We start from the raw sequence: 20,781 nt of genomic DNA on the forward strand, positions 1-20,781 counted from the left end.
TCCTCCTCAGCCAAATCATAGACATGCTTTGTATCTACTGCAAGAATTCCTGCTCCAGTTCCACTCTGGTCCCAAAAGTAAGGAGAGGGCTCAGCCTCTCTCTGCAGTAGATTGCTAGGTAGCCAACAATCTCAGAAAAATTCACAGAATCATTGGACATGCAACTGTTACATCAGAAATATCTGGCTTCCAGCCCAGGGTCACTCAGTTGTGTTCATACACAGCATGCATTCAACTTCAAGCATTCGTTGCATCTGCTATTTTTTTGCTATTTATGATGGTAACCAAAAACCGTATTCTGCTTGTGGCAGCATAGTCACCCGGTCAGCTGACCCATGAACTAGCGGACCATATTAAGATCTCCTTATTGTACCAAGTGGCTAAGTAGTTGTATGAATATTTCTCCAGAGGTCTCACTTTTAAAACTATGGTTTTCGTTATTGTTTTTGTTATTGTTGTTTTGGGGAAAAGATTGCTGATTATTTTTGCATTTCTGTCTTGGTTTAGTCTCTCCTTTATTTCAGTGCATGTATGCCCACCGTCATCATTAGAGATAGTTAGGGGAGAGCCAGCTACAGTATAATGTTCACGTATGAGCTGTAAATGCATATAGAGCTTGGTTTGATCTGAGATATCTCTACGGAGTGTCCCTCTTTCTCAACCTGGCACCCTTCACATTTATTAGACAACAGCCCCAAGAATTCCTAGACAGGACACAAGGAAAGTCTGGCTGGGGATACAGGATCTGCAATCCAACACATCTGGAAGGTGTCAGATTGGGGAAGCTGTGTTAAAAGATGTCAGCAGGGCCAAGAAGCATTCTTGCCTAAGAATGTGGACATCTATAACTAGTCACAGTAGGCTGCACTGAATTAGATGGAAGTTGGATTGCCTCAGGATAAGTCAGCTTTATAAGTCATTAGATCAGTTTGCAGATCTAATGAAGTGGACTGCTGACACATTCACTAACACACACTGTATTCAATGCTCATTTATCTGAAGATTGGTCCCCTCGAATCATCACTTTGGAAAAAACAAATCTGGACCTCAGAGGTTGCTGAACTATAATTCTCAATGTCTTTTACCCCTGGTCAAGCTGGCTGGAGCTTTTTGGAGTTGTACTACAGCAACATACGAAGAATCCCAAGTTCCTTACTCCTGGTGTATTGAATAATGGTGGTCTTCTAAATACCTTAACACTTTTTGCTCTAAAAAGCATTTTTTTCCTGGACCTTTTGATTCTGGGTCACTGCAACTTTACAATAACGTCTCCTGGTTCATCCAATTTCTGAATGTTTCAAGATGAGTTGCTGTCTTCCAATGGAATTAAGTCACGTTTAATTTTTTCTTCTGACCATTTTTCTCTTTTATTATTTGCCATGGCTGTGTGTTCACATCCATATACTTCTTATCAGGATGGTATTCCATGCATCTGATGGATTGTAGTCTACAATAAGACTTCAAAATAAAAAGACTTGTATTTATTATCTCTTTTGATATAACTCTGCTTCCTTTCTCTATCAGATAACAATAATATCCTTTTATGCATGTTTGATTTTGGCCTAGTGAGTGGTTCTTATGTAATCAGAAGCCATGGTTATGCTTCCCATACTTGAAAAGATACTACTTTATCTATTATTCTATTTATTTATTTATATTTCAAATTTGGATACCGCCTATCTCACGAGGAAGTGACTCTGGGCAACAAGGAAGTGACTCTATTTTGTGGTTCAGGGTTGGATGTATAATTCCATTCCCTTTATTAATTTACGTAGATGGGGGGGAGGGGAAATAATGTACGGGACTGACCCAAAAGATAAGCCTAACCTGGGAAGATTTGGTTTTTTTGATTGAGCTGAAAATTGTAGGTGAATGCAAAAAAACACAGGAGTTCTTAAAACCAAGAAAAAAGAAAGCATTGTAAAGTTAAGGAGGACATTTCAAAGTAGACACTGGAGAGAGATACTTTCACCGCGCCCTCCTTTTCCCTTCCCCTCTGGAGATAGTCATACAACTGTTTGGATATGGGGGCAATGGGGAGGGGAGAGGGAGCAAGTGAGGGAATGCCTTTATGGAGGGGACTCCAGCACAGCCCAGCTCAGCCACAGAGCAGAGCCCATGCAAAGCAACTTCTGGTTTGAATTAGCGGGCAGGCGGGTCAGGCTAATTGGAGCCTTTCTGATCTCTCCAGTGCAGGCTAGAGGGACGCAAGGAAGAAACTCTTGCTGGCTGGAGTCTCTACTCAGCTAGGAAAAGCCACAAGGCAGAGAAAGGGGGAGCAGCTGCAGGGCAGAGTCTTGTGTCAGTACAGGCTGGAGACATTTTTAGGGAGGGTGGAGGGAGGACAAGATGCTCCTGCGTGTTCAGGAAAAGTTCCCCGGGTTCGTATTTACTAAGTCAGTCGAACCGACTAATAGCCTTTAAATCTAAAGTCCCCTTTTATCTAGACTTCCACACCTTGGTTATTAAGGGTCAGTGTTGATTCTTACATGGAGGGAGCTGTCTTTTTTACGCCCCTTTAAATATTGGGAGGAGATGATTGAATCTGCAGTTTAAAACTATCTGTTATGAATGCTGGCATGCAGTACTGTATTCGTTTTGGGGGAAAGCCTAAATGGGGTGCAGACCAGGGCTTCATTGTATGCGAAAGGGGATCGCAATTCAGTGGGACGCGTTCCTCACAATTGGGAAAGATAGTCACGGGAGTCTTATGGGGCAAAGCACATGGAGCAGGGTTTCCTTCCCACCGCCCTTGCAAAGAGACCTCCAATTGATCTTATTCATAGATAGAAAGAATCTCAAACTGTCTTGTGGCAGATCCAGAGGATTCTCTGTCTGGCCACTGTGCAGTCTGCAAATTAAATCTGTGTTTGTGTCTTACTGATACCTTTAGATTTGTGCTGTTCAAGTCTTCATAGCGCTTTAACTCCTCTTTCCCCACTAGCCCCCCCCCCGCCACCTTCACGGACTGCGGTACACTCCGTGTACAGAGCTTAGGTGGAATGAGAGCGGCGGGAGAGGAGAGATACTTGAGGCTATGTCCTGCTGTGTCTGTGAATACCTGGCATGCAAATCTGAAGCCTTTTGCTAAGAAGGCTAAGTGCAACGTCGGCTGCTTTTAAGTTAAGTTTAGAAAGAAGGGCTCATACTGGTCGAAAACTGACTTGTTGCCAAAGTGATGGCGAGTGGATGAGTGGCAAAAGATGGGCATCAATGGGAGCACTGTGAACCCGGTTCTGAAGGCTACAGGACAGAAGGAGGCTGTGGAAAAACTGAGCCAAAGGAAAAAGCAAGGGCCTGCAGAGAAGAGAAGGAAAGGGAAGGGCTGCCATGGAGCTGGGTCATGTAGAGGTTACTGCACCCAAAGGGGGTTCTTGCAGAGTTCATACCGCTGGCTCGGCTGACGCTCATTCGGCCTTTGAGCTGGAAGGAAAGGGAGAGGCTGCGGGAGAGGGAGGTGGAACAGCCGAGCCTGGTCTGGCCAGCCACTGGCACGGAGCCTAGCCCAACCAACGGAGGGAGAGTCAAGCTTACCTAGAGGGGGGAAGCCCAGTTTAGCCAGTGGGGAAAGCTGATGTTGGTTTGCCCACACTCAGCAAGGGATAAAGGAATGAAGTTTGGCATAGGGGCTGGGGGAGGCGGGGAGCAGGGCCAGCTCAGCCAAGACGGAGGGAGGTACAGTTGTAGGCCTTCTCCAGCACAACTAGCAAGTGTGTATATATTGGCCCATTTAGTGGAAACAAGACAGAAACAGAGAGGAGGGTGAAAAAGGCCTAGCAGCCTTGAGTGTGCGTGTGCATGTGTGCGTGTCTGTGCACATGTGAGGCAACTTATTCTAGCCTCTGGGGAGGGGGCAGGCTCCACCATGATGGGGCTGTTCAGCCATTCAAGAGGAGAAATCAACCTTGGCACATTTTTCTGAACAACCTCAGAGAGTTACCCCGTTGAAAAGCAGATAGCCAACTAACTGGATGGGGTCAGAGCCTATTGTGAGACATAGTCTGTGAATGCCATCCCAATTGGGAGTTCTGAGAGCAAGTGCCACATTGGCCATGGCAATTAACTAAAGTGGCTGAAGACATATATCTCAAAGAAGGGGAACATTTAAGTGCCTGGAGCTGCACCAGATTGAGAGTTGAACTGCCTTGCTGTGCTCAGACTTAATGGTTGGATCGGTTCACTGCACAACTGGTAAATTCCAGAGAAGGAGGTGTGATTGACTGACTGCTGACTGACTGATTGATTATGTGCCATTAAGTCAGTGTCGACTCCTAGCGACCACATAGATAGAATTTCTCCAGGAAGATCTGTCCCTAACCTGATCTTTCAGGTCTTCCAGTGCACCCATCGCCACTGTAACTGACTCCATCCACTTTGCTACTGGTCATCTTCTTCTCTTTTCTTCCACCTTTTTAGCATCAGAGCCTTCTCCAGAGAGCTAGGTCTTTGCATAATGTGTCCAAAGAAGAATAACTGAGGGAGATGTATTAATGAATAACCTAGCAAAGAGGTTCATTGCAGCTTAAAGACAAAACAGAGTCATTATTCAGAAGCTTCTGTGGTCAAGAATCAACTGTTGTAACTTGTCTCTCTCTCTCTCTCTCTTTTTTCCTTCACTGTTCTTATTCTGCTCTTGGGGCTCTGGGAACAGAGTCAACTTTTTGATCCAATAATAGATGACAAGTGACTCAGGTTGGCCTTATGGACAATTTGACCTAGCCCCATTTCTTACTCACAGTTTGCAACAGCATTAGAACACCTTGGTAATCCCAGTGTTCCCCTGATCTTACAACATGGGATTGATCTCATCAAGATTTAAACAACCTTACATCAATCTTTCACATTCCAGAAAAATCTCCAGTTTTTCTGTTTAAATGGCCACAAAGCCATGGTGTGTAAACTTTACTGTATTGTGCTTTCCCCTCTCCCTTTTTGGGGAGGTGTGTTCATGTGACCAGATCAGTCTTGATCAGATTCTAGGGGACGTGCCAGTGTTTTATAAGGGAGAATGGGAAATATGTGCCCATGGTTATTTATCAGCAAATCAATACCCTCAGAATATTTCCCACTCTGTTCCCAGTAAAGATAATCTAGCTACCATGACAGCAAAGAAGTTAGGGCTGCATATTTCTATCTTTATAAGCTTTTATTTTGATACAGTGAGATTGAGTTTTGTTCAGGATTTTTGATGAGGAAAGTTCCCAGATCCATTGAGAGCTCATGCATCTTATTTAGCTGCTCAGATGAACTTTCTAAGTTCTTATTCTAAATGGTTCTGTTGTCACATCACTTACTTGATTGAGACTGGCTTGGGGTTTGGAGTGAGATTTGCAGAAAAAGCAAGAGTCAAAGTGTTTGTCTATTGAGGGTCGTAATTGTGGACTCAGGGCTGAAAAAGGCTTGGGAAGAAACAAGGAAGGAAGGAAGGAAGGAAGGAAGGAAGGAAGGAAGGAAGGAAGGAAGGAAGGAAGGAAGGAAGGAAGGAAGGAAGGAGGGTACATATGTGTGAGAACGGAGGTACTCTGCACATCACGGTTTAGCTACTTGTGCTAATTTATATGAAAATGTTTCGATGTATTTGTGAAACAGATGAGTATGTCTATATGTGTGTTTGTATATGTATTTTTGTTAGTTTTGTTGGATTATTTATTATTCCATTTTACTTCAGAAAGGCCACAATTTTGACTAATATATGTGATTAATATAAAGTAACCTTGGATTAATTTGCTCCCTTTTATCTGATGAAAGTCCTTTCAAGAGTATGCATGCCAAATATAATAATATTTAGCTCAACAGTATTTAGTACCTACTTTTGCAGGTGTTGGAGAGAAAGAGACAGAGATTATGCACTAAGCCATAATGTGGGTTTTTGGTTTTGGCTTTTGTGTAAACCAGCTATTGTAGTTTGTAAAGCATGGTTTATGGCTTAATATGTTATATGAACCTAGCCAATTGTGTCATGGCTAACCAAACCATTTGTTTGTTTATTGTTAGGACATAAGCCAACCAACTGTACAAGGAAGCCTGCTAGTTTCCCAGCAGATGGCTTTCAGAGGTTGTCACGCCGCCATCAAGGCTAACAGCCGTCGATCCCCTAAAAATTAGTCCAACACTTTTTTGAAGCCAGCCAAGCTGGTAGTCAGTACCACATCTCATGGTAGCAAATTCCGAAGTCTGAATACACACTGTGTAAAAAAATACTTCCTTTTGTCTGTCCTGATTCTTCCTGGATTCGGTTTCATTGGGTAACCTCTGGTCCTATATTTTGGGAAGGGGAAAACAGCTTGTTGTCCACTTTATCTGCACCATACATAATTTTATATACCTCAGTCATATCCCCTCTTGTTCACCCCCTTTCTAGGCTAAAAAGCCCCAAATGTGGCAAGCTTTCCTCATAGCGAAGCTGCTCCAGCCCCTTGATCATCTTAGTTGCCCTCCTCTGAACTATATCCCTTTTGAGGAACAGTGACCAGAAGTGCACACAGTATTCCAGATGTGGTTGCATCACTGATTCATATAAGGGCATTATAATATTGGCATTCCTATTTTCAATACTGGTTCTTATTATCCCTAATAGGCTGTTGGCCTTTTCTGCGGTTGGACGTACATGTTGTCGGCACCTTCACTCAATTGTTTACCCTTATTCCAACGTCTCTTTCCTCATCAGTCACTGCTAGCAATGATCCCATTGCTTTGTATGAGTAGTTAGGATTTTGGGCACCAATGTGCATCACTTTACCCTTGCTCACGTTGAATGACATCTGCCATTTTGACATCCATTCCCCTAGTCACACCCAATTCCAGATCATTTATAAATGTGTTGAAAAGTGCTGGTCCTAGGAGGACCCCACTCGTTCCACCTCTCCTCTGTGAGAAATGTCCAGGCACTCCTACTCGTGTTCTGTTCTTTAGCCAGTAGCTTGTCCACAAGAGGACCTGCCCTTTTTTCCATGGCTGTTAGGCTTACTGAGAAATCTTGGATGGGGGACTTTATCAAAGGTTTTTTGAAAGGCTTTTCATACCTCATTACCTCACCTCTCTTCCAGCAGCCGGAAGCAGCGTACATAGCGTTCAGTTTTTCTCATAAGAGTCCTGTATGGTGCATTGGGCTGAGAGATTAATTGGCTTGATGGACTGCTGAGGATGGACTTAAATCTGAGCCTCCTTAGTCCTAGTCCAACATCTTATCCATTGCACCACTCTGTCTATAACCATGTTGTGTGTAATGTATGAACCAGGTCTGAAAGAGCTGAATGGTTTTATTGAGGATAACATTGTTACCTGTGACAAGGCAGGAATGATCTATCTATAGGTAGCCGCTAGAGTCACCAACTTTTGAATCCCTATATTTTAGACTAATGGATTAAATAGGTTTAATTTGCTATTGCCACACTGAAAAGTTTCATTCCTTGATTTCTGCATATCAAGCTCTGGCCCCATTCACAGGGCCAAATCAGATCCAGAAGGGATTTTGCATGTGAAAAAGTGATTGCTCCAGTTGGTTCACTTGCCACATGGCCAACTTATAGTTCTATGAATATATATTGCTCCATTACAAAATTGCTTGAAGTGACATGAGAGACTGGCTGGGAGAGAAAATGAGAGACTGTACATCTGAATGTGGTAAATAATGAATTTGCTTTGTGCTATGACATGGGAATGTAGTATTCACATAAATCAGTATCACACTGTTTTAGTTCCATTAATTAAATTCAGATTCCACTGCTGTGCCCAGATACTGTACTTGCCATGTTTTTTTAAGGGAATAAAACATGCATTTACAATATGGAATTATTTATCTCTTTAACTACCCTGATTATATGCACAAAAGCAGCAAGATATGTTTTGAGTTCAGGGTTGGTTTATTTTTTTATAGGCACAAAAGAATAATTATTTGGGTAGCTTTCCAAAATCCCATCCCTTGATTTTGGATTAAGTGCTGGATTTCAGAAATAAATTCCTGTTCCACATAACTACGTGGACATGGGAAGAGGAGAATCTGCTTTCTATGCTGTGAATTGGCCATGAGGAATTTATCTGCTGGGGATCTCTCTGACGATCATTAAGAATATACATCCATTTCAAGTACTCTGCTGAATGCTTTGTATCACTTGCAATACTCCTACTTAAAGTCGATTCCAGCCATGCATGGCATGGATCCAAAGCCCCTTCCTACACTAAAGACGCTCCAGGATGATTACTACCCATCCCCAACCTTGAGTTGCTGATGTGTTACTGTACTTTGTGAGTATTTATTCTATGTGGGTTCCAGTCCACGTCCCTGCATTAGCTCTCTGCTCACAACTTTTGCCAAGCTTCTTACAGGATTATAAAGGAAAGGTACCTATTTTCCCTCCCACCTTTCAGGGTAAGCTTAGGTCTTCTCTTCAGTCATTTCTCCCACTGTGAAAACAGAAGGGTGAGCCCTATTTTCAGTTAATTCATTTTGCTGGCAGAGGCAGGCGTACAAGAACCGGCTATGTACTTGTAGCAGGGTGAAAACTTCCCTGGGATCAACTTTCATAGTTATTCAGCCTCCATCACGGGACAGCACCTTCCAGCACAACTGAAACAGGGAGCTAACTTGCCAGGCCAGGCTGTGTCATGCCACCCTTAATCCCTGCTCCCTGCCTTACCCCCACATCGGTTTCTTTTATAGGCTTACTGAACTCAAGCCTAATGACAGGGCCGGCTTCTCTTGGATTATAAAGGGGCGTTCCCTAGGTGGGCATTCTGTCAGCCTTGCCTCCCGGTCGCACGCGTCTTTACTGAGCTCTCAATTCCGTGGAACTCTCTTCCGAGTAAACATGCCTATCAGCTGGTACGCTTGCTAAACTTCGCCGTCTTCTGCTTGCTATATTCGGAGTGCCATCGTGGGTGCGGCTTGGGAAAGAGAAGCAGCCACAGAAAGGGGGGGGGGAAACAAACCAAACTCACACACACAGCAGCCAACACAGCCCTGCCTACGTGTGCGCGCGCGTGTTTGCCTATTGTTTCCTCGTTGCGCGCTTGCCAAATCAGTGTTTGGGCGCGTTTCCTAGGTCCTCCTCGGCGTGTTATGCCCCCGTCCGCGACTGCTGCGCGTAGTCAGATTTTGTGTATCCGTCCCATCTGGGCCGGCCCCTTTCGCTCCCAAGCCACTCCCACAAATTGGGGAGTCCTTAGCCGCTTTCGCGGTAAGGTAATAGCTTCTTCAGCGGGCAGGCTGCAGCGATCGAAAAGCCGGGACTTCACAGCTCCCAACTTCACGCGGGACGTGTGTGACACGCGGGAAGCAGAGAGGGCGGCCTGTGCGCGCGAGGGGACCCGAGTTATTCCTCCTCTCCCCCCCTCCCGCTGCCTCTCCGGGAGGGCGGCGAACATTTCCTTTTCTTCCTGGATCACCACCACAAGCTCGCTAGTAGCATCACCAGCATCGCCATCCTTATTTTAGCCACCGTATCCTCCTCCTTCGCCTATTTCCACTGAAAGCGGATTCCGGAGGGGAAGATGTACGACTGCATGGAGGCGTTCGCCGTCACGCCGCGACAGCTCTACGATGTTACTAACCGGAGCGCTTGCATGCTGCGGAAGTCGAGCATCAGTCCGTTTTCCTTGGGTTTGGATCCCTTCGGATGGCCCCAGCCGGCCAGCCTACAATGTAGGTGGACTGTCGCCGATCGGCGCTTGTGCCGGTCGATACGGGGGGCGGGGAGCACTAATGGAGGTAATGGGTTCGGTTTCCTAAGAGAGTTGACGTGGGTGGGGTTGTGGGTGTATAGCAACGCACAGAATAAATCGCGCGTGGGCCTTGAGCACGAGTGGGTCTGAGGGGCATCGTGCTAGAGGGCGCTGTTTGCTGCGTAGGCGGACCGCTTGGTGGATTCGAATCTGATTTTCCAACTTTTGGTTTCCTGCTTCGGAACTCCAGAGTTGCAAAAGAGGGGATTCGGCACAGGGGAAGAGGGATGCGACCAACTAAGCGATTCCCTCGCTGCTCCCACCCCGCTGTCTTTTGATGGGAGGAGGACATGCGTGATTGTATCTCGGGAACATTTGCGGCCGCCTCCCTCGCTTCTGATCTCGGGAGGGAGTTCACTTTCTCGGGAACTGGGGAATACCTCCAGTTTGTGGCTCTTTGTCTTGGCTTGGAAGCTCATTATGAGCACCAGATGAGGGGGAAACTTTGAAGTTCCTTCTCGTTCTTTTTTTTAAGGATCAGAATATATAGAGGAGCGAACCAGAAACTATAGAAGGATATCTGGGGGGATTGTGCTGAATTTGGAAGTGGGAGAGGAGGAGGAGATGGCGTTCATCCCTCAAAAGCCAGACAGCTGAGGACTGATTTTAACCTTCATTCCCGTTTTTTGGGAGGGGGGGCTGCTATAAAATACGCGCGCCAGCGAAGTTTGCCGTCCACCAATAGATGCAAGTAGATCCAGAAGCGGGGCAGACCAGTCAGGCTGGCGCGGGGGGAAGGACGAGGCGATGTCTTTATTTTCAGACGCCCTGGAGTATGTGGAAGTGGAGGCGGCGGTGGCGGAGAGATCTGTCAAACACCTAAGGGTGTCCCCAGCGGATCCTCCTGCGTTCTCCTTTCTCATTCAGGAGCTGCCAAATCGCTTCCCTCCTTCCCCGTTTTTTTCTCTTTTTTTTTTCTTGGCACCCATCGCGGGTGTTTACAACTTGGAAAAGAAGTCTTGGATGTATATTTATCCACCCGCGCCCGGCGGGCGGGGGCTCACGTTCGCATCGCCGGGGAATACCTGGGCACGGAGTCTCGAGCCCCTTCTTCCTTCTCTCCCTCCCCCGCGCCCGGTGGGAGCTCGCGCTCAAAGCGGCTTCTTTTGGAGCGGCCCCACCCCGCCCGGGCTGCTCAAGCGCTCGCTGGTAATGTGGCGCTTTAACTCTTTCTCTGGCTGCTGGAAATCAAAACGCTTCCTGGATCATCTCGCCTCTTCCCGGGGCGTTTGTATAAGCTGCGGAGGAGCAAGAACACGCATCCCCGTAGGAGGACAGGGAAATAGTAATAATAAGTCCAACCGACCTTGCAAGGGAGCAGCAGTTTCATTAGAAGGGCTTGAATGGGAGGAAGGCCTGTCTGGGATCATGCAAAAACACTAGGACTGTTTCTTCTCCTTCTCCTCCTCCTCTTCCGACTGACCAGAAATTAGTAGTAGGGAGTACCTTTGGGTGGGTGCATTTTTATAGGAAAGGAATTTAAGCTTCCTGGGCCTAGTTTTGAGGTAAACTTTATTGGAGTACCTCCTTATGTTATAAATGAGAGCCAGACATGCTGCTTTACTTTCCAGTCATGCTACAGGTGGCCTGTATGAGCTGTATTTAAATTCCACCTTTTCAAGCTGTGCCCTCCAAGTAAATGGGGACTACAGCTCCCCTAATCCTTAGCCTTTAGCCATGGATTCTGTGCTTTGTCCCAATGCATCAAGAGAATGGTGGGCTGAGGAAAGTTGATTTATGTACTTGGCACCCGCCTGCACTTCACACCACTTTTCAGAATATAGAGCTGAGTGGGGGTTTTCCCCCGAAAGACTCATAATTCCTCTATAGGGTGAAAGAGTGCACATGATCAGAAGAACTAACAATAGCGATAACATGGTGATGGAAATGCAATATAGAAAAAGGGCTTCCTGATGATTTTATGTCAGCTGAAACTGTATGACACAATGCTGTTCCTATGACATGTACACATACATATACATCAGTGCATTTGATGTCACCATCAGTGTCTTTGTTAACCAGTACTGTAACTTAGACTTTTTTTTTTTTTTTTTTTGCAAAAGTGCACCTCTGCCTTAAGTCTTATGTTTTTGTGAAAACATTTCTAGTATGATGTTCTATCTATCTGTCATTTATTTATTTTCATTTATTTATCAGATTTATATAGTGTTGGCATTTGTGATACCCCTATTTTGCAATGAAGTGGGAATTCAGGGAGCAATCAGGAGAAAGGTGTAGCTGCTTTAGTGAATGTCAGCAATTACAAATGAACCCATCATACATGCATTACGTACACTTGCAAATAAGAATTGCCTCTGGGCAGAAAATCTTTAACATACCGAAGAGAGTTGATTCTGTATATCCCTTCTGGGTTGATGACACGGTCTGATTTAAATATGAATGGTAAAGCAAATGAATAAAATCAAATGTGTAATGAGGGCTAGTAGCTTCACTGAACTTAACTTTATAGGATCATTTTATATGAGCGCCTACAGTGAAGCATGGTGTTTTACAGTGTTGCTTGAAACATTAGAACTTGATTGCAGAAAATAAGGTCAAATGAGTTTATGTATTCACAGCTTGGCTTCCTCTGATCACATAAACTGCTACACAAAGTAACAGTGCCTGTTCTGATAGGTCATTTTAGTTTTGCCTAACTTTGTCTAATCAAGATACACAGATTTGACCAGTTATATCTGTCGTTGGAACACTAGTCTGGCCTTTATGATATGGCCCTTAGCGATAGCGGGAAACTGTATGATTGGTTAGATGATGGTGCTTTACTAAAATTTCTTAGTAAATCTCCTTTTTTTCAACAGTCTTGAGAGGTAGATTAGCTTTAAAAAGTATTATGTACCAAAATTACTCTTCAGCTGAAATAAGAAATAACTGTCTTATTTATATTGTTGTAAGAAAAAATGAGGATAGCAGCAATGAAGCTTCGTTCACCAATCTGTTCTGTTCCTATGCAGGAAGATGTTACAAGTTTTAGACACAGTGGAACCTAAAGTAGACTAGGATATGTATTTTTCATTTAGGTACCATGAAGTTGTAGAAAACATTGATTGACCATGTCAATGGGCCATGCAATTTTTTTCTGACAGCACCGATGGCTAAAATAGTAAAAGGAGGTTTTTAAATATCGCATGATTATGTTTTCCACTGCACCAGCCCCAACATTTCTAATAGACGAGAAACTTCATAACTTGAGAATCTCATTTGTTTATTTTCATCTATATGTACGGTGCAATATGTATGTAAGAATATAATATGCCCACGCCCTGGGTGCAAAATATTGGAATGTATATTGCTGTCTCTTGCGGCTGTACGTGTGTAAATATAAGGAGCATGTCGTGTATCTGTGACATGCGGGATGGTGGCTAATCTGTGAGGAGAGTATATAAGTACTGTGGGATGTGATTGTGTATAGAATTGGATGGGTGGTCACTTGGAAATCGCAGAATTGTCGACTAAAAACAAAAAATCCCGTAAGGTGGCAGTGGCAAATCGTTTCCATACTGTCACCAAGAAAACCATATAGATGTTCTCCATAATCACCAAGGGTTAGTTTGACCCCAGGGAAGCTAAGGCTAAGGAGGGGAGAGCCCTAGCCAACCCTGGCTGATCCCAAAAAGCTATGCAGAGTTGGATCTGGATAGTAGTTGGATGGGAGACCACCAGGAAATTCCTGGCCTGTAGACTAGAGTGAAAAATCAAAAAACATTTCTGAAGAAAGCCATAGCAAACAAATTCATACTGATTTTAAGAAAACTGCAGGGATGTGCCCATGTTGCCTGCCTGAGGGAATCTTTACTAGAATCAACCCTTGTAACTGAGTCCCCCTCACTTCTGTGAGTGATAGCTTGCTCTGGAGGCATAAAGGGGGCTTCTTTATCCAATTCAGGAGGAGTGCCCCCTTGTTTTCTCCCTTTACCTAACAGGGGAGTCAGTCCTCTGTGTGGGTGTGGCTATTTCTGGGGGAACATATATTTCCACGTGTGGGACATACTCCGTAGCGTCAGGAATGCCGTTGCCGAGACAAATGGCTTATATAGCATCCCAGCTGCAAACATTTTACGGCTGGTTATAAATGGCTTGTTTGAAGCTCCAGCGAAGCAGGGGTAGGAATTTCCTCAATTTCAGTAATTTATTCTTTTAAAGCTCTCCAACGACCCTCTTCCTCAAACTGAGCAAGACGGCGTTTGTGGAGGGACAGGAGCCGGGGCCCTGAGTTGGAGAGAGCAGATGGCCCCTGGCTGGGGCGGTGCTGGGCAAAGTCTGGGGCTGAAAGCGCTGAGCAGCTGCCGCTGATGCCCGCGAGAGACTACTTTGTGGAGGCGTCTGACCTTTTCATTGGCCTGTCTCCTTATTGGTGGGTCAGGGGCAAGAGGGGCATCACCAGATAAAAACCCAAAGCTGCATGTTCAGGATTGCAAAGATACTGTGTGAATGGAGGGCCCTGCTCTGGCGTTGGCCACTCTTAACCTTTGGCTTGTTTTAGCCCAAAACAGAGTGTATGTGTTTACCCCTCTGAAATGCATGTTCTCCAAGACCATCCATTTAAGAGTTTGCATGCCTATACAGATGTCTTTTGAGGGAGATCCTATCCAGATTAGGTAGGCCTATGCTCTGCCCTGCAGACTGGAGCCCAGTAAGAGATGAAGCGGAGTAAACATTTCTTAATCCAATATCATTTCTTAATTCAGAATCAAGCACACGTGGGTAGATATATTGCTGTTCTTCTCAGTGTATAGGCCTCACATATATAAGCAGCGCTCTGAAAATGGCACCAGTTACATTTTTAACATTGGCTATGTATGTGAAGATATTTTTCAGAACAATAGCTTGGAGGGTTTTAAAATCGTATTTAATAATGTCTTGCCTGTAATATGGTATAAACTCATAGGTACACATCATATGAAACACATGAGTTGGGGGAAAAAACCTATCAGCTTAAAAATACAAGCGTAGAGATTTAAAATCTTAACTCTAGCAACTGAAATCAGCTCAGGTTTCAAGATTTCTTAAGTAGGAATATTATAGCAGAACTAGGGACACACAGAACCTGTAAGGAACCTAGCAAACATTATATAAGATTAGATCACTTTGAAGGAGCAAGACAAATGGAGGAGAATCATGATTTCTTTTGTTATCATACAAGAGGGCCTTGTTGCAACATCCCAGAGTTGTTTGTATATTTTATTCTCTATATTCAGAGGAGTTTTGCATCCTATAAATTTCTTCTTCTTTAATTAAAGAGTATTTTTAGCAAGAGAACCGATCCTTAACAACCTAGTTTTCACAACTGATTTGAAAAATTTGAATATTTCAAAGCCACAATGAAAATCCAGGATACTAAAGGAAATTCAGCTGAAAGCTGGGAGTTGTTGGGAGTCAAGTGGCATACAAGTTTAATAAATGATGATGATGATGACGATGATGATGGTTGGTTGCACAGTCAGCCAGATGTTTAGGCTGGATGTGGCATTTTTATGCACCTATCGAGTCCTCCCCCCCTCCTCCTTATTATTATTATTATTTGATTTTGTCATAAATCTCAGAGTTGCAGCCTCCAGTGCCTCTTCATCTGAGACAAAAATACTGATAAAATATAGACTGCTTTGAGTCCGACTGGTAGCTGTGTAAGTCTAATAAATAAATAAATTGACAATTTATTTCATAGAAACTTGTGCTTGAAGTCTATATGTCCCATCAGTCACTGTTCTGCATAGACCCCATTTATGGTGTAACTTTCCATGTTCTCCAGTCCTGGTTAGAAAGCATCAACATTGTTATGCAGTGCAAGTTCATTAGAAAAGTATTGTGTGTGCTACTTCAAATGCATCATGACCTAAAAACTTAAATTAATTCACCTACTCATCAGTATTAAAAGTATAAGAATTGCTTTGCAGTGCAAATCCATCTCATCAAGCATCCAGTTATCCTGCAGATAAACCTTTCTGTCTTCATCCATTTTACAAATCAGGCCTTTAAAAGTATGCTGCCATTTACCTATCCTGACTAAAAATGGTTGTCAGAATCTGTCCAGACCATTTTTTGCCAGCTATGTGTACAGCACCTAGCTGACTTTCTCAAAAAACTAACCAAGAACTCCCAGAGCTATAGGCTAGGCAACTAAGTTAAAAAAAAACAACTTTCTGGAATAAGATAGTGGTGAAATGCATCTCCGTTGTTTGAAAAAACACCTACATGGACATATTGCCTGGACACCAGAGTTGAGTTTACTCGGAGCGTAAACTCTTTAGTCCAGGGATTCTCAAACTTTGTGGTACCATGATACATGAATTTATGTGACATCTCCCCTATGAATAAAATGAGTGATTTCATTGGGGTTAGGGTGGGGCAGGAAATAAACATATCACTTACTTTAAAAAAATACATTTTAATCTGTGGATCATTTATCTCAGACTTTGTAGCGCTGCAACTGCATACTAAGATTTGTGCAGGCAAAGTAAGGAGCAAAGGTGAGAGCAGGTTTTGACAGTGCTCCTCCTCTGCCTATGCAAGGCTGATCAGGTTTCTTAGACAAATCACTAAGTTGCTTATGACCTCTGGGGCATCCAGTCCCTCACTTTGAGAACCCTTGACTTAATCCTTTGGGGAAAAAAAGGTTTGTAGACCTTCCTGCAATTATTATATTATTATTATTCCTTTTTATAGCATTGGGGAACTGAATGGAGAAATAAGAATCATGTCTTTTTTTACATGTGGAGTTGTACAGTTTGGATAATGTATTTTAAGAACTTATCCTGGAACGTCCTTTGTGTAGAGATGGGAAGATTTGGCCTCCATGGGTGGTACAATCCAGAAGGTTTCTCCCCCTTGTTTCTTCTGGGAATTGCTGAACATCTCCTGCCTCTCCTTCTGGGTGATACTTTTATTTTGAGGACACCAAATAGCTGTGCATGATTGGCTTCCATACTGTTTGTTCCTCTGTTATTGGTTGTTATAGGATGGGAGGGGTGAAACACCATACTAAGGAAGGTTGTGTTTTTAAAAATAAATCCCAACATATTTACTGACAATATTGTCCTATTACCCATCTGCAAAGTTATTTTTACAGACATACAAATCAATATTCACATAATTCTAGTAATATCAGAACAGATATTCAAAAACTATGACTAGAGAAAACAAAAAACCAGCAGTGGAAGATCAGAACAAAATGAGTCTAAATTGGTTTGAGTACTACAGCCTGCAATCAGCTATCCAGACCATTCAAGATCATACCAAAATTTTGGCCATATCAAAAACACATAAGTAGAGATCCTGGGGAAATTCTAATTAGCATAGCTAAATGCTATGAGCCAGAGAGTTTCAACCCTCAGTTTGAATGCTCTATTTATCTTTTCGTTGATCTGAAGTAGAGTCTCTCCAGAGGGGTTGTCTATGGACCTTAGGAGAAGAGACCAATAACGAATGGTTTGAGAGCTCAAAGTCACAGGTGAAATTGTTATAGTTTTTACTGAAATGATGCTGCCTCTGGAAAGGCAAAATCTTCCAGGGGCCCACATTCTCTGGACCCTGCTGGTTGGTATCATTCTCCAGATGTATTTTCTTCCTACACCATCAAGGCATTTGTTGCTCCCTATGTCCCATGGGGGATTCTGGATAGCTTATAAACAAAGAGGGACAGATAGATTGGGCACAGAGTTCTCTCTCTCTCTCTCTCTGTTTCTCTCTATCTCTTTTTCTGCTGTCCCTGCCTGGTTCCTCCAGGCCGTTACAATGGGTGTGTACAGAAGCTATTTAGAGAGGATTAAGTTAGGGCTAAAATGTGGTGCTGTCCAGGAAATAACAGGCCTGATAAGAGCTTGGCCTGACAACAGCTTGAGGGAGCCTCATATAAGCTTGAATGTGGTTTCTGATACTTCGATAAACAAGGCCTTCTCTCTTCTTCCCGATTCCTCTGGGCGGATGGCAGAGAATTGGGAGTTTGAGTGACACTGTTATAGATGAGGAATCCTGGTCAGGCATGAATGATGGCTGAGCGAAAGGGATTCATGGTGCAATCTAGTGGTTGGGGGGCTCTGAAATCTCAGAGAGAAATTAAAGGGGCTAAGTATGCAGCGGGGGGGGGGGGGGAGAGAACAATAAGCCGCTGGCAGGGAAGATACTTAGCATGCAAATGCTCCAGCTGAAGACCCATCCTGTGTCTATGAGAGTCAGCTAAAACTCTTGGGTCCCATTTCCCACTGAAGGATTGTAGTAAGATTCAGAGATGAGGTTCTTTAACTGGGCTTTCGTCAAGAAATACATCTAGTGGGAGAGGCCTACATTCCCACTATTTCAGTTGTTTTACTGGGTCGGGTTACTAAGGCTGAGCGAGCTGTACAGTCCCCCGACTGTTCCCATTGTAGTGGAGGGAGGATTTTTTCCTGATTTTTCTGTATGTATTTTCAACATGTATTCCTCTTTCTTCCTTTGCTTATGGACCCCAAAGCATACTGCCAGCATGTGGGCTTGTAGAGCTGTCGTTGATTTTGGAGTCTGCAATTGTCCAAGGCCTTGGGTGAGAATACAGCTCAGTAGCCTAAGACAGTTTTTATAATCCTTGGGGAGAGAGGTTCAAGCAGGGGGCTTGAGAAGGAGTCAAAGTTGTTTAGCCTTTGTCCTAGCTCTGCTATCATTTTCTGTGGCAGCCATGGGCAGCTAATTTTGTGGGCTGCATAGTTTCCATTCCATAAGATGCCGGCTTGGATAAGTTGTGATTAATGATTAGATGTAACATATGCACATGAAAAATTTTGGCTGAAGCCTTTCTCAAATGATTGTGTGTTTTCATTTAGGCTTTCTGCCAAGCATCCATCTATCTGTAATTCACCTGTTTTCTGAATTTTTTTGTTGATTTCTTCAGTCAGATAGGTTCCACTAGCAATCCACACAAGGAGAAAATTCCCAGAGGGCACTCATGTTTGAGGATGTCTTGATGGCTTGCATTTAAGACCAGATGCCAGAATCAGTTCTTGGACTGAAAGACAGATTAGTTGACATTAGTAAGATCCCTGGCCTTAGCAGACATTAAAGCAGTACATAGCCTTTTCCAATTCTTCTCCAAATGTCTTGCACCTCACATCCAATCATTGCTGCTCACCAATCATACTGGCTAGCTAAAGCTAATGACAGCCTAGTGCCAATGACATCTGGAAGGAACCTGGTTGAAGATCATTTTGCTAGGGGGACAGAGATTGACTGGGTTCATACATCACATTAAGCCTTGCTATGATTTTTTTTTTTGGTTAGTTTTGGGTTAACGTGTTGTGGGGACCAAGAGTTTATTTCTGAGGTAGAAAAGTAGGATGCGACTTGAAATCATCGTCATAATTGTTGCAATAGCAGCAGCAGCAGCAATAACTACAACCACCATCACCAGCAGCCAGTCATTACAGCTTGTAAACCATGAATTATGGCTTTGCATGTAGTGTGATTTATACAATAAACAATTGTTAATGCATGGCTCAGTGTGATTTGTGGAACCAGCCATGTATGAACCCTGTCTGGAATGGACAATAAAAGTGGTAACAACATTTTACCAAGGTTTCTGGAAGAATCTTACAATTCCCTTTCTGTTCTTGAAATTTCTAGCAGTCTTCTACTAGGATACTTTATTCTGCCATCTCATTTGCCAAGATATTTTAAGTCAGAGCCCATTTTCAGTGGATTATTTGGTAGCCAGTTTCCCAAATTCAAGGTCCATGACTGTAGCCATGCAAGTCTTCATTCATGGGCCTTTATAAGGAGTTCAGACAATGTTCTCTATTTATAACTCTCTTGATATCTTTCTACCACTTCTGCCATCATTCTTGGCCAAAGCAGTCAAACTCTGTTAAGGACGTAACAAGGGTGCCTGCCTTTTGATTGGTAACGGCACAATCTTTTCAATTAGAAGCAATTTAGCAACCCCAGTTTCAGCCTGTTTCCAATGGGATGGCTCCTATTTTTTCACTTCCAGTCAACTACAAGTGGAATTGCCATTGATTTTCCATTTTATCCTGAAAAGCACATACCTTCTTTATTTTCATTCTGTTATGTTCCATCTACACCAAGATGGAGACCTACCACTGGGGGTGAGAAGGGTAACAGTCTGCTAAGCAGTCATTTAAAAAAAAAAAGAATATTTCTTTAAAAACCACAAGTACTTAGCTAGTTTTAAGCTGTTCATTAATTTAAACATGATGGGCTGTGACTACCCATGAAATGTCAAGAAACAAAATACAGACTTGGAATGTTAAAAGTAACAATGACCAGAAAAGGTTTTTTTTCCTATATAGTTTTGAAAAGTAAGGTTCAAGTACTATAGCAGTATAACAAAGGTGTGCTTACATAATATGTTAATGGCATGTTTTGTTTTTTTTTAAAGCTGATAAATACAAGATCAAGGAAATCGTGCTATTCAAAAGCTCGAAGTGGAGAGTGATAAAATAATGTCTACCACAATGGTTTATAGGTATTGAGCTGTGCATTAAATGCATTGTTCAACATGTAACTGTCCTTGGCAACTCCCCTCAAGAAGACAGAAGAGTGTGCTATGGACACCTACCCCAGAGGAATTTAGATAGTTTCTCCCCCCCCCCCAAACTAGCCAGTTGCCTCCTAATATTGGGAATGCCCAATACTATTATTGGAAAACTGTTATGAAGCTGGTAGGTATTTTAGCAGAGGGACTGAGGTAGATGGATGTACAGACCAATGTAAGATCAGAAGTAAATAAAAAAGAAATGTAGTCTTCTTGTGGTTGTTAAACACACATAGAACTAACATATCCAGTAGACATGCCATCCATGAATATAAAAGTTGATTTTTACCATGGCCTTCCCCCACCCAGTATTCTTCAGAAGTGATGGATTATGGTTTCCATCCTTCCCAAATAGCACTGCCATTTCTTGTGGTTCGAGACGTCTGGTGGGCACCCGATTAAAGAATGCTGCCTTACCAGTTGTCGTTGCAACCTGACTGCATGTTAATAAGATGCTGTCCAAGCCAGACCTTTGCCTCTCTACCTTGGTACGGAGAGTTCCGACTAACGAACGCTGTCCGGGA

The 20,781-nt window shown here is 43.4% G+C and overlaps 1 protein-coding gene across 2 annotated transcripts in view; it reads left to right on the plus strand.

The window, feature by feature from the left end:
- RARG (retinoic acid receptor gamma) overlaps positions 1–20,781 on the plus strand; it is a 77,819-nt gene that overhangs the window by 23,632 nt on the left and 33,406 nt on the right. Inside the window, exon 1 of one of the 2 annotated variants that reach the window (XM_088137991.1) lies at positions 9,144–9,640. The exons of the other annotated variant lie outside the window; for it this stretch is intronic. Within the exon in view, the coding sequence (XP_087994117.1) occupies positions 9,490–9,640 (151 nt within the window). The 5' untranslated portion in view covers positions 9,144–9,489. Of the gene's footprint in view, positions 1–9,143; positions 9,641–20,781 lie in introns of those variants that run through there. 2 annotated transcript variants of the gene reach the window in all.

Source organism: Python bivittatus, unplaced genomic scaffold, assembly GCF_059951505.1.
Source record: "Python bivittatus isolate LINGU-HERP-01145 unplaced genomic scaffold, Pbiv_v1 ctg000220_np1212, whole genome shotgun sequence".
Taxonomy (NCBI): Eukaryota; Metazoa; Chordata; class Lepidosauria; order Squamata; family Pythonidae; genus Python; species Python bivittatus.